At 32.1% G+C, this 12,842-nt stretch overlaps 3 protein-coding genes across 7 annotated transcripts in view; 1 reads left to right on the top strand and 2 right to left on the bottom strand.

The window, feature by feature from the left end:
* Window positions 1–12,842, bottom strand: part of LOC134841795 (DNA replication complex GINS protein SLD5-like) — a 493,875-nt gene that overhangs the window by 440,655 nt on the left and 40,378 nt on the right. The window lies entirely within an intron of this gene.
* Window positions 1–12,842, top strand: part of LOC134841707 (uncharacterized) — a 343,993-nt gene that overhangs the window by 140,169 nt on the left and 190,982 nt on the right. The gene's annotated exons all lie outside the window — the stretch shown is intronic.
* The window catches only part of LOC134841722 (cGMP-dependent protein kinase 1-like), a 73,299-nt gene that overhangs the window by 49,079 nt on the left and 11,378 nt on the right, over window positions 1–12,842 (bottom strand). Inside the window, exon 1 of one of the 4 annotated variants that reach the window (XM_063857766.1) lies at window positions 4,084–5,207. The exons of the other annotated variants lie outside the window; for them this stretch is intronic. Within the exon in view, the coding sequence (XP_063713836.1) occupies window positions 4,084–4,086 (3 nt within the window). The 5' untranslated portion in view covers window positions 4,087–5,207. Of the gene's footprint in view, window positions 1–4,083; window positions 5,208–12,842 lie in introns of those variants that run through there. 4 annotated transcript variants of the gene reach the window in all.

A 12,842-nucleotide genomic window follows, 5' to 3' on the forward strand; every position in this document is an offset into this window, starting at 1 on the left:
TGAAATTTTTCCAAAGAAAATTAAATTAAAATTCGCCTTTTTAAACTTAGAAAGCTCTGATGAAAAAATAGTTCTAAAAAGATATAAAATGCGGTTTCACCGCGTAGCGTTGTTGTCAAATCTATGGAAAAAAAAGGCGTTTTAAACCTCTTCAAACCCTAATAAATTTGAATTGAGCAGCAACAACTGCTTTTATGTAGCAACAGTACATCGTTTTCCAGTATATGGATCAATGCAACTCCAGCCGTTTTTAAACACGCAAGTTTCCGCCTAAAATAATGACTTTTTTCAATAATCAGCTCAGATTTCATTGCGAAACAAATTTCATTATTTGTAAGCTAACAATATATAAACATTTTTTTGGTTAAACCTGTCAGGAAACTCCCATCTCTTCATCTCCACTCCCCTTCTTTAAGTGTGGCAGGAAAAAATGTAGGAGACTTTTTTCAACACTGAGAAAATTTTTAGATGTATTTTTTTTTGAATGCTGATGTATAACGAATTTTAATGAAAGAGCCAAGAACAATACTCAATGCTTCGTAACCGTACATTGGGATGGTAGAAAAAGTCACGTAAAAGTCCACCCCATAGATTTCCGTATTATTTTGTCGCTCTTTGAGTGGTCTGAACAATACAAAGCTTTGATTCATACCCAACGCGAAAGATAGTTTTGATAACACGCCTTATATTTTCAATTTAAATCCAAATCAAACAAGACTGCTCGTATCAGGGCAAAGCCCTGAAAGTTCCGACTGCCTCTTAAGGTCTATCGAGCATCAAATTTCAAGGTAATAAAAAAAATTTAAAAAATTTTTGAAAAAATTTGAGATTTTATGTAAAAACATCCCCACACACGTCATATTAAGTACAAAGTGATAGATTTTGCGCCTATTAACAAATCAATTATGGCATATAAGCTTCCTTGAACCAATTTGGAACGATTTCTAAGACGGATTAAATCTCGCTTACGCGTTAATAGCGCGAAATTTATCGCGCGTTAATTGTCCCGAATTGGCCAAAATGGCAATCTTTAAACCTCCATAACTTTACGAAAAATAATCACAGGTAAAATATCTTTTCAAATTCAAGCTCAAGAAAAAAATAGCTTTCGAATGATATAAAAAACGGCTATTTAAAAAGTCGAAATATGTCTGAAGAAAAAAAACCCACCCCGAGCACAAATATTCCGTTACTTTCGTATCGAAAGTCGGAACAAAAACAAAGACTGCTTGTGCCCTGAATTTACTTTTAAATCCAGCTCGCTACAAATTTTGCTCTAGTTTTCCCAACTGCACTGGAAGTAATAACCGAGCACTGAATAATCCGAAAGCCCTTTAAGTTGCCCGCAGTAGTTTTTGGCTTTCAATTATCAAATTCAAAACCATCACCAAATAGGCAAATTCAATTTAAAATTGTTATTTTCTTATATAAAAACAAGTTATTTAGACGGATCAACTAGTTGGCCTCAATTCATATGGAATGATTTCGGAGCTACAAAATTTTTCTATATCAGGGCGAGGCCTTCAATGTTCCAACTGCACTCTAAGGCAAATTAAAAAGTTTTTTGGTCGAATAATTGACGAAATCATCGAAGGAGAAAAAACGTTCACTTTTTTCTTCATTTTATCCCCCACTAGTAAAATACAAAGATTGTGGTTCTATTCTATTTATTCTATCTTATTATCGCGCGTTAGTTATACCAAACTGACCAACGTAGCAAGCTTCAACAAACCCCTCTAACTTTACAAGAAATGGATTTTTTTCAGTTTTAGTACAGGACCAAAATATCTCTCAGGTGGTAAGAAATGCTCTCAAATGATGAAAAATGCTTCCCTCAAAAATGCTGACATAAGAAGTCGAAAATTGATTTAACTTGATTGTTTAATTCGATTGAATTAATAGTTGAAAGAGGTTATGAATTATCAGATTTATTTCACGAAAAAAAGTTTACAGTTTGTTGAATCAAATATTATCAATTAAGAAGAGTTCTACATTTTTTTTTAAAAATCAAAAACACTTTTCTTTTATTTGAGCCATTTTGAAGTATAAGGTTATTAAAAAAGCAAGGCTTATTTTCTTGAAGTTATTGATTTGACTTACGAAGAAAAAGAGGGAACATTTGTGCTCAAGATGGTTTTTTTGACAACTTTTGAGGTTTTAATTAGCAATTTTTTGACCGAACTGTTTGATACAACCTGAAAGATTATGATGATAAAGAAAGGCTCTAAAAACAAAAACTGTTACATCTGTTATTTTTAGTAGCAAAATTATAGATGTTTGACTTAGCGACTACTTTAATTTAAAATTTGATGGTTAACGAAAAAAAAATGTCGTCCTAATAAAAGTTTAGCAGCTAATAAAATCATTCAGAAATGAACTGAAGCTCGCAATTTGCTCTCAAAAGTAGGTTTAAATAAAAATAAACACTTTGTACTTTACATAATGGGTGGAATGATTTTTGCTAAGTTACAAATATAAAATTTCATCCTTAATATTCAAACTATTGAACAAATGACAGCTCAGATTTCAGTTTGAGTAATTTAATTCTAGTTCGACTATTTATCCGATTTGGTACTGAAAAAAAAAACAGGAGATGGTCACGTTTGCATGATTTCCAATTTAAAGGCTAGCAGCAAATAATAGTTGTGATAAACTAAACTACTCAAGCCGAATGCACTTGCAGCGTTACCAGTCAAAATTTGCTCAACTGCGAAATTTTTCAAATCGGTTTTTTTGTTGAGTTCTGGCTGGCATATATTATCTGAAAACTGCGAATTGTTGAGAATTGTGTGAATAACGATTCCTGATAACGGTTACATCTTTTGAAGAAAATTTTCAGATAGTCCACACTCGTCTCGTTTTTAACAATTTAACAATCAATATTTTTGTTAAGTTAGAGGGAAGTCTTGTTTTCAATAGCTTTCCATATTTTTTTCTATCTAACAATCCATTCGTTTCAAACACTTGTCTTTTAACACACACAAACTAAAAATAGGTGAGCAATGATAAGAAAAACGTAATTTTTAATGTTTTTTTTTATATTTGTGGCCTTAAAGCAAGTTCTAAAAATGTTTTCTCGTTATAAATATGAAATTTGAGCTGCTTGCTTTTTCGTGACTGACCGCATCAGTCTGGATTTTTGTTCCAACTTTCGAAGAAAATAGCAGAATATATGTGATTGTGTGATTGGGGTGATTTTTTTCCTCCAGACAAATTTTCACTTTTTAATTAGCAATTTTAGACAATTTAAAAACGAAAAATTCAATAAATATTTGAGATCATTTTAAAAACAAATTATTTGACTTGACCTGTTATCAATTTTTGTAAAATACTAGGGTTTAAAGATAGCTACTTTGGCCAATCTGGACCAACTAACACGCGATTTATACTCGTGCTAAACACCCGTCAGCGGAGTTTCAGTCCCTTTGAGAAATCGTTCCATAATGAATTGCGACATGCTGTTTGGTCTATTTAAAACTTTTCTATATGCAAAAAAAATCACTTTGAACTTATCAAACAACAAAAAAAACTTAAAATTTTTCTCTCTCCCTTTCCTCCCTCCCCCATCTTTAAGAGCTTCATTTTTATGGCTTTTTGAGTTGTTTTAAAAAGTTAAGAATGAAGATCAAATATGTTTTACATGGCTTAAATGGGATAAAAAATTGTCTAAGAATTGCAGGTGGGACGAAAAGGAAAACGAGTTGAAGTCGAAATGCAGTCGAAACAATCAGGGCATAGCAGTCGAAACAATCAGGGCATAGCCTTGAAAGGAACATTTTTGTTGAGATTTTCATGAATAGTTTGCTGGTTTTTTTTCTGAGCTGGAAGTTTCAACTTCCCGGCTATTTAATGGCAGTAGCTTCCTTATTAGAGCAACGCATTCACCGAGTTTTTATGGTACCTTATGGTTTTTACTTTGAAACACTTTAAAAAATTACGCTTTGATACAAAAAGCTTACTACAATATTGATCGCCGCTGTGGACATTGAAATGCTTCCCATTCACTTTCAAAAGTTATAAAAGAGAAAATGTTGGTTTAGAAAAGTAATATTATTGCTTTTCAAAGTCAAAATGCGAACTTACCATTTTTGTACGGATTCAGATAAATCGGCTGGTAGTTTGTTAGGGTGAATCTGTCTCAGCAAACAAAAAAATGGGCGGGCAGCTCAACTTATTTAAAATTGACTGGAGCCAAAATACACATCATGTGGCAACCATGGACAACAGTGATGATAGAAACAACAAGCAATCTAAAAGAGGAAATTGTAAGGTGAATTTCAACTAGCACAGGTCCAGTTGTTTCAGCACATCCAGCAGAATTGCAATATCCAAAAAGGGCCGTTCTGTCGGTATGGCAAAGGGAAAAACAACTAATGAAGTCAGTAGGCAGGGGTTGAAATATTGTGGAAATAAGGAAGGACTGAAAAGCAGTGTGGTTTATTTCAGATATTCACTCAAAATGTGTGGAACGGAAAAAAAGATTAAAGTGCCACCATTAGTCGAAAATTGAAGATGAGGGAAATTGAGGCTCGGCGACTGCAGGAGAGAATTTAGAATTTCCAGGATTGGGTAATTTTGGGATTATTTTTGACAAGTTACTAGTCTCTGTTGATGTTAAAAAGGAGACATTTAATGGAAGATGGAAATTAAAATGTCCACCTACTAACAATCTAACCATGAAAAAACGGCCCAGAAACCGTGTTCTTTATTAAAATAAAGTAACCAATCAAATATGTCCCTTTTTTCAGAGAAGAAGGAAACTTTTTCAGGTCACTGAGAATTGCCGCCGCAGCAAAACCAGATAGTTAGCTTGCTTTTAAACAAAAAATAACAAAGCAAATTGCATTAAAACACTTGGTTTGGTATCATATGTGTTTCAAATGAATCAATATTATTTACTTCCGTGCATATTGGGAATGAAAAATTGTGATAACAAAATTTTATTTTCAGTGTGATCTATTTGGCATCGTTTTTCTTCCCGAGTAAAATAAATTCAGTTTTCACGCGGTGACTCTACCGGTAAAAACTGCCTCAACAAATATTGAATTTCTCTCTGAACTAGAACTTCAATACTAATGGCAGCGAAATCTGTTTAAAATCAATTGCTTTTTCATTTTTTACAAACAAGTTTGCGCAAGGCAATAATCAAAATGAAAAATAACAAGCCACATGAGAGGAATGCACGACTGCTTTCTTGTTGACGAAATCAAAAAATTAAATTTTCGAAAAAAATTACGTTCAAACAGATTGCTTGAAAGCTGATTATGAATTGAATGTAATTTACTGTGGATGCATGGAGCTAATCCTCCAATATATTGTTCTTAACACCTAAGGGAAAGATTAACACAACATATTAGTTGAATTAATGCTCGCAAAATTTCTTATGCTTAATAAAAATAGGCGAAACAACCATTTTTTTCCACGTCCTTCTAAGCCAATAGGAAAAATTGTAGTTTTGGTATTGGAAATTGTTTTTAAGATATTTGAGCTATCAATTTATTAGCCAATCAAGCATAATTTCTTCGATCTTGCACACTGGCAGTTTTGAAAAACTGGCTTATGGTTCCGACTTTTGATACGAAAGTAACGGAATATTTGTGATCGGGGTGGGTTTTTCTTCAGACAAATTTTGACTTTATAACTAGCCATTTTTGACGGAATTTTTTATATCAATCAAAAGGTATTGTTGTCCTGAGCTTAAATTTGAAAAGATATTTCACCTGTGATCATTTTTGGTAAAGTTATGAGGGTTTAAAGATTGCCATTTTGGCCATTTTGACCAATTTGGGACAATTAACGCGCGTTATAATGCGCGCTATTAACGAGTAAGCGAAGAATTAATCCGTCTTATAAATCGTTCCAAATTGGTTGAAAGAAGCCTATTTTGCCATAATTTATTCGTTACAATAGCAAAATTTCTTCTTTTGTACTTTATCTGGCGTGTGGGTGGATGATTTCATTTTTTTAGATTTCAAATTTTAGAATTTTTTTTTTTCATTTTATTGTATTACATTTAATTTTTTTAAAGTTATTACTGCTCCATAAACCTTAAAAGGCAGTCGGAATACTCAGGGCTTTGCCCTGATACGAGCACTCTTTTTAATTTTGAAAAATCACAGATTTGCTGTGGTCGATCCAATTTTTAAATAGTACAAAAAAAAAATTTGTTTTAAAAGTAACGATATTACTAAGCTATTAAATATTATAAAAATGTTTAAAAAGTCTCAAAAAATAGAACATCTGATAAATTGAACCAATAAATATCTAGAAATAATCCAAAAAAGTTAAAGGCCCCTTCTCGCTTTCGTGTAGTTTTTAGTAATTAAAGACAAAAATGAAAGTTTCTGTCGAAGTTAATTTTTCCAAAAACGAAAGAATCAAAGCTGCTCTTATCAGGACAAGAACTAATTGTTCAAACTGCTCATGTACTTTATTTTATATAGTTTAACAAGACTGCTCGTATCAGAGCAAACCCATGAATGTTCCGACTGCCTTCTAATGTTATGGAGCAGCTTGTTTTCTAAGAATTGATGAAATTTTCTTTGATTTTTTTTCTAATTTTTGCAATTTATATGATAATCATCCCCCCACATGCCGTATTAAGTAAGACTGATAGATTTTGCTCCAAATAAAGTGGCAGTTATGACATTGAGCCTGCTTGAACAGATTTGGAACTAGTTCTAAAACAGAATAAATTTCTAAGACGGAAATATATCGCGCGTTAATTGTCCCAAATTGGCAATATTAGCAATCTTTAAAGCAGCATAACTTTACAAAAAACAATCACAGGTGAAATTTTTGTTTTGCTTTTAATTGAGCTTGCTTTTATTTTGAATTGTAGCTTCTATTGTTTATTTTGGATCAATTAAGGTGAACAATATTTCCTAGTACACAAATCATAAGCTTTTTTATCAACAACAACAACAACAACAACAACAACCACAAAACAACAACAGCACCAAAAACAACAACAGCACCAAAAACAGCAACAAGAAGAAAAATTTTTTTTTCCGTATCACGGGGGAAATTTTGAATCATTTATTGACTTTTCACCTTATATAATTTTTGCCAGAAAATAATCCTCCCACACGCAATTAACCCTTTTAACCCTTTGAGTCTAATTTTTCAGCCAGTTTAAATTGCTGCCTACGCTAAGCATAAAAAGAAAAAAGCGCTTTTTATATGTCCTATATTTACCGTTTTGGCCTTTTTATCTCAAAAAATTGTGCCACAAAAGTAGCAGGTGAACTCTTTTTTTTTCCATCTCAGGTCAATAAATGGCCTGTGTTTTGAAAATTTTGCCTGCGGCGCAGAAAACTTGACCAAATCGAGGTCTTTTAAATGCTTTGGGAGATCTCGGAAAATGAATTTGCTCGACCTAAAAAAAGATCGACAAAATTTATGAAATTTTTTTGAAAATCCGCCCACTCCCCACTCCCCCCGAGAAAATACAAGATTCGCCCCTGGTACTTGTGAAAATTATTTGAACGTGCGACTGAACTTTCTCTGGACAACAGTTGTTTCAGTGGCTCTCACTAAAAATTCGAAATCTGACTCGAGTACTTTGCACTATTTCTATCAAATAAGTTTACTCTCAAACAGTCAAAAACTTACTCTGTAATTGATGATTATATATTCATCAATTCAATGCAAATAGTCTATGATCAGTTTCTAGGTGTACAGTTTTCAAGTGTTAATTGAGAGTGCATTTTTTTAAAAGAAAAAACACGGTTACTGACATTTAATTATTTAATTAACAAAAACTATTTGATTAAAGTTATATCAAAAACTTCATTGACAGACAAAAATTTTCTGATTTTTGTCCGGACGAAAAATTGCGTTTTTCTAAAATAAAAAAAGATAAGTAGAGTAGTTCAAAACTTTTGATGCAATTGAAGCAATTTTTTGCTGGACTAAATGTAATCGGATTGGTATTTTCTGAAACAGACTTCAGTATTTCAACAAAATGTTTCAGCTAGTTTCTATGTTAACTTAAGCTGGACTGAAAATTCAAATTGGCCCTTCTAAACTATCCAAATTCCCATTTTTTTATGAACGCGTATAGCATTTTTTGAATTAATTTGGCTTAAAATTAAATGAAAATGAAATAAGGCAAAGTAAAAAAGTCTAAAACTAATTTAATAAGCGCAAAAAAATTCTTGTTGCTCGACATTGCGTGTTGGAGTAAGCTTTCATAAAATATTCTCATTTATTTTCATAAAACAGCTAAAATTTAAAATTGTTCAAAAAATTTTTCTAGTTTTAAATACGCGGAATTACCTCTGAAAAACTTATAACGGCGTCTCTTCGTTTTGTTGCTAACAAAGTCCCAATGCACTGAATCTGCGCAAAATGTTTATCATTTTGTTGGTGTTTTTGCGAAATTAATCAAAGTTTCTGCTAACTGAAAAAACCAAAATCATATCAAAAATCTTCTCGTTTCATAACAAAAATTAATAGTTAAATTAAAAACTCTGTTTAGTTAAGTAAAAAGTGACAGCAGTCATATCTGGGAACATATCAATGTGGACAAGTGGTTTTCTAACTTAAAAAAGATTGCTCAAATCAGGAGGAAGCCTTGAATGTTCTGACTGCGTTTTTATATTCTATGGAGTAATTTAAATTGAAATAAGTGATAAAAAAAAACAACTGAAAAAATTTCAACATTTTTTGATGTTTTTTTTTGAAAATCATATACCCATACGCCATTTAAAATAGAACGTGATAAGTTTTGCATATAGCAAAGAATTAAAAAATTTAAAGAGCATGCCTCAATCCAATGTCGAGTTTGGGGCAATCCAATGTCGAGTTTGAGTCAATCCAAAATTCAGAACAAAATTACCTGGACTGTCCGCAAATTATTCTGCTCAGTTTTTCTTGATAATTTTTTTTTTTGGTTAAAATAAAGAATGTGTGATCCATCTATGTTTTTAAATTTTGTTACCCAGAGTTCAAAATACGTTGCTGTACAAATACCAGCACTTTTCTCAAGGTTTAACTGTTTAAACTTTATACTTTGTTTTCTACTTGTTTTATACTTTGAAATTATTATTTTCATGTATTTCTATACCTTTATTTGGTACAAATTTAAACATTTCTTTTTTGGATACAAATTTAATTTTGTTTGGAGAGAATTCCTAGCTAGACACTTCCAAGCTAGACTGTTGAAAACAACTAGAGCATAAAAACGGACACAAATGCCAGTTGAAGCTCTCTTAGTTTAAAAGGAAGTTCATGAGACCTGTTGGCTTGTCTCAATTTTGTATGATGTTAAACAAGACTGCTCGTATCAGGGCGAGGACCTGAATAATCCTACTGCCTTTTGAGGTCTATTGAAGAGTAATAACATGAAAAATCAAATGTTAAAAAATAAAATATATAGTTTTTTTAATTTGGGATGTTTGCGAAAATCATCCCCCAACGCACAATGTATATCACAAAGTGATAGATTCCGCTCCTAGTAATAAATCAATTGTGGCAAATTAGCTTCCTTTAACCGGTTTGGAACGACTTTATAGACGGATTAAACCTCGCTTATGCGTTAATAGCGCGAAATTTATCGCGCGTTAATTGTCCCAAATTGTTCATAATGGCAATTTTTATACCCCCATAACTTTATAAAAACTGATCACAAGTAAAATAATTTATCAAATTTAAGTTCAGGACGACACTACTTTTTGAAAGATAAAAAAATCCCGTCAAAAATGGCTAGTTAAAAAATCGAATTTTGTCTGAAGAAAAAACCCACCCCGAGCTTAAAAGTTCCGTTACTTTCGTTACGAAAGTCGAAACATTGAGAGCAAGTTAAATCGACAAACTGGAAGACTTCAGACTTACGCGTTGAGCTTTGTAGGTAAACGCAAACTAGAAAAAATTTGGCGAAAATCATATCCAGTGAATTGAAAACCAGAAACTAGGTTTAAATGATAGCCAGCAAGTTTCAAGCAGATACCAAGAGCCACTTCTCCTATTGGTAACTGAACGGTTGAAAAAGAAGCTGCTGTAATAATCTGATCTATTTAATCAAAAGTTAAATTTTTATAAAAGTTTATAAAAGTTGCAAAGTTTTATAAAAGACTAATGGAAGGTTATTATTTTACAATGAGGTAATGAAATAGAATTTTTTAAACATTACGAAACTCAGCTATGGTCAAAGGCCAGGCAAGGCGAGTCTAAAAAGTTCAAGACAGTGCACAAAGGCTTATTTACAGACAGTGCGCAACGGAATTTAGCTTTGAAAGTTCAAGAATCTTGCACCACTCAAAACTCTATTAAACTTATAGGAAGTTGATAATGAAACGGTGAACACAGCCTTTTTTTGTAAAACTTTGATTTTTTTTTTTGTAATTTTTTAAATAAGTTTTTGTTAATTTTGAAGAAAACGTAGAAAAAAATTCTGCTTGCTGCGACTTTTACAATATTCGAAACAAATTTGCACAGAAAAAAAAACACAAAAGTTTGCTCGCGCTAGCAAAAGTTCTTTTTGAAGATGCTAGATCGATATTTAAAAATTCATATTCGCAAACAATTTATGAGTGACAAATTATGTTGGCAGTCCCAAATGAAACAAGACTGCTTGACTCAGGGCGAAGCTTTTAATGATCCGACTGCATTTTAAGGTCTATGAAGCAGTGTTCGCTTTCAGAAAACGGGTGGCATTTAAAAAGAAATGAAAAAATGCAATTTTTTGAAGTTCATCCCCCGACACGCTGCTTATAATACAACGTGACATAGCTTAAAGTACAAGAAACAAAAAAATAGATAAAATAGCGCGCCTTAATTTAATCTGGAACGATTTTTAACACAGATTAAATTTCAACTTAGGCGCCAAAAGCACCAATTATATTGCGCGTTAAGTGTTTCAAATCGTCCAAATTGGCAATCTTTAACCCCCCATAAATTGTCGAAAAAACAATTTTTTGAATGATAAAAAAAAGTTCTGTAAAAAAAACTAGTTTAGAAGTCAAAAATTGTCTGGAGAAAAAACCACCCCGAGCACAAAATTTCCATCATTTTCTTTGAAAGTAGTCGAAGCAATGAAGCAAACTAGTTGTTAATATTTCGGTTCAAATTTTTGCTGAATTTTTGATGAAATTAGTTCAAAAAAAGGAGAGAATATTTGAGCTCGGCTTGTTTTTTTCCACACAAGTTTCATTTTTATATCTAGCAATTTTTGACGAGCTATTTTCAAATATCAGTCATTCGAAAGGTATCATTGTCGTGGGCTCAAGTATAAAAAATCAGTTTTTTTATCAAGTTATGAGGGCTTGGAGACTTCCATTTTGGCCTACTTGGGGCAGGTAACGCGCGATATAATCGTGCTATCAACCACAGTGCTGATTTAAATTAACCGGACAAAGCGAACAGAAGTTGAAATTTTGAACGCTGTTTTTTCTAACTCGGTTAAAGTAAGACAAAAAATATGAAGGGAACAAAAGTTGGTTAGAAATGCACCAGACTTAATATTGCGCATTTCTTCCTTGAAATTTTTAACCATAATTTTACCTCAAAAATGGGTCATTCTGTTTTTTTAATTAGTAAAGGATTACTTGAAACTACCAAATTACTTGATAAAAAATATACAAAAGAAGCCTCCTACACAGCTCAACAAAACTTTTGAAGGGTTAAGCTTCCAAAAATCTGTATAAGAGAATATAGTTCTGGTTGATAAAATAAAAAGTTCATTTCTATTCAATGAAATCAAAGTCCTTGGCCAAAAATTTTCAATTATTTTACGGAAATTTTTGGAAGGTTTACCATTCTTGAATTATAATGAGCTGTGTAAGAGGCTAATTTTGATATATATTTTTTATCAGTTAATTTGGCTGTTTCAAAGGGATTCTTGATTTATTAAAAAAGCTAGAATGAACCGTTTTTTGGGGCGAAGTTTTGGCTGAAAATTTTGGAAAAATGTACTATATTAATTATGGTAACTTTTGTTCTCCGCATTGCTTGTCTAATATTCACCAACACTGGAAAAAAAATGCTTTTCAACGTGTGTAGATGATTTTCAAAAAGTCTCTTTTTTAATTTTCAAGATATATTTTTGAAAACTTCATCCATTGTTTTAAAATGAAATCTACTCCCCCGACCTTGAAAGACAGTCGAACATTCGGAACATTCAGTGCTTTGCCCTGATACGAGCAGTCTTGTGTGTGATATACTTATTGGGTAACTTCAACAACTGTTTGTGGTATTACGTGAAAGCTCCTTTTGGTCAAGTATTTGAATACTTTCAACTATCCCTATAAACTGCATATTTCGGAATATTTTTTATTTGTGTACAGATTTGTTCATAGCCGTTTATCGAAATTAGTGTAACCAATATGTCTTCATTGGACTTTCATGCCTTCTCGCTCGTGAAGTTCCTGTTTACGACAGATACTTATGTGTTTTAAAATAATTGTTCATTACATGATCAGTTACAAGGATATTTTGCAAGGATAGTAAGTCGTTTCCACTGCTGTTGGACAAAAAAATGGTGTTTTTTTGGGAAAAATTTTCTCAAACTTTGTTTCAAGTAGTTTTGATATCGATGTTCATAGATCGCCTGCAATAATTTTCATGTCATTAGATTTTTTACGACATAGTTTTCACTTTATTACTTTATTTGAAAATTTTAGAAATTATTAGACAAAGGCTTCTGCATGCTTGTAGGCTTTCTTAAGACATTTTTTGATGGCTTACAAGATGTTTTAAATCAATTTCATAATTTGTTTTCTTTACTTTTCGTGTGTTTGCGGTATCTTAGCGTATTTAGTTAGCGTAAAGTTAGGGTGTTTAGAATTAGTTTGCACAGGATTCTTATACGATTTCGAATGAATACGTTCAAAGCTTCACAA

This window comes from Symsagittifera roscoffensis, chromosome 1 (genome assembly GCF_963678635.1).
Source record: "Symsagittifera roscoffensis chromosome 1, txSymRosc1.1, whole genome shotgun sequence".
NCBI classification, from domain to species: Eukaryota; Metazoa; Xenacoelomorpha; order Acoela; family Convolutidae; genus Symsagittifera; species Symsagittifera roscoffensis.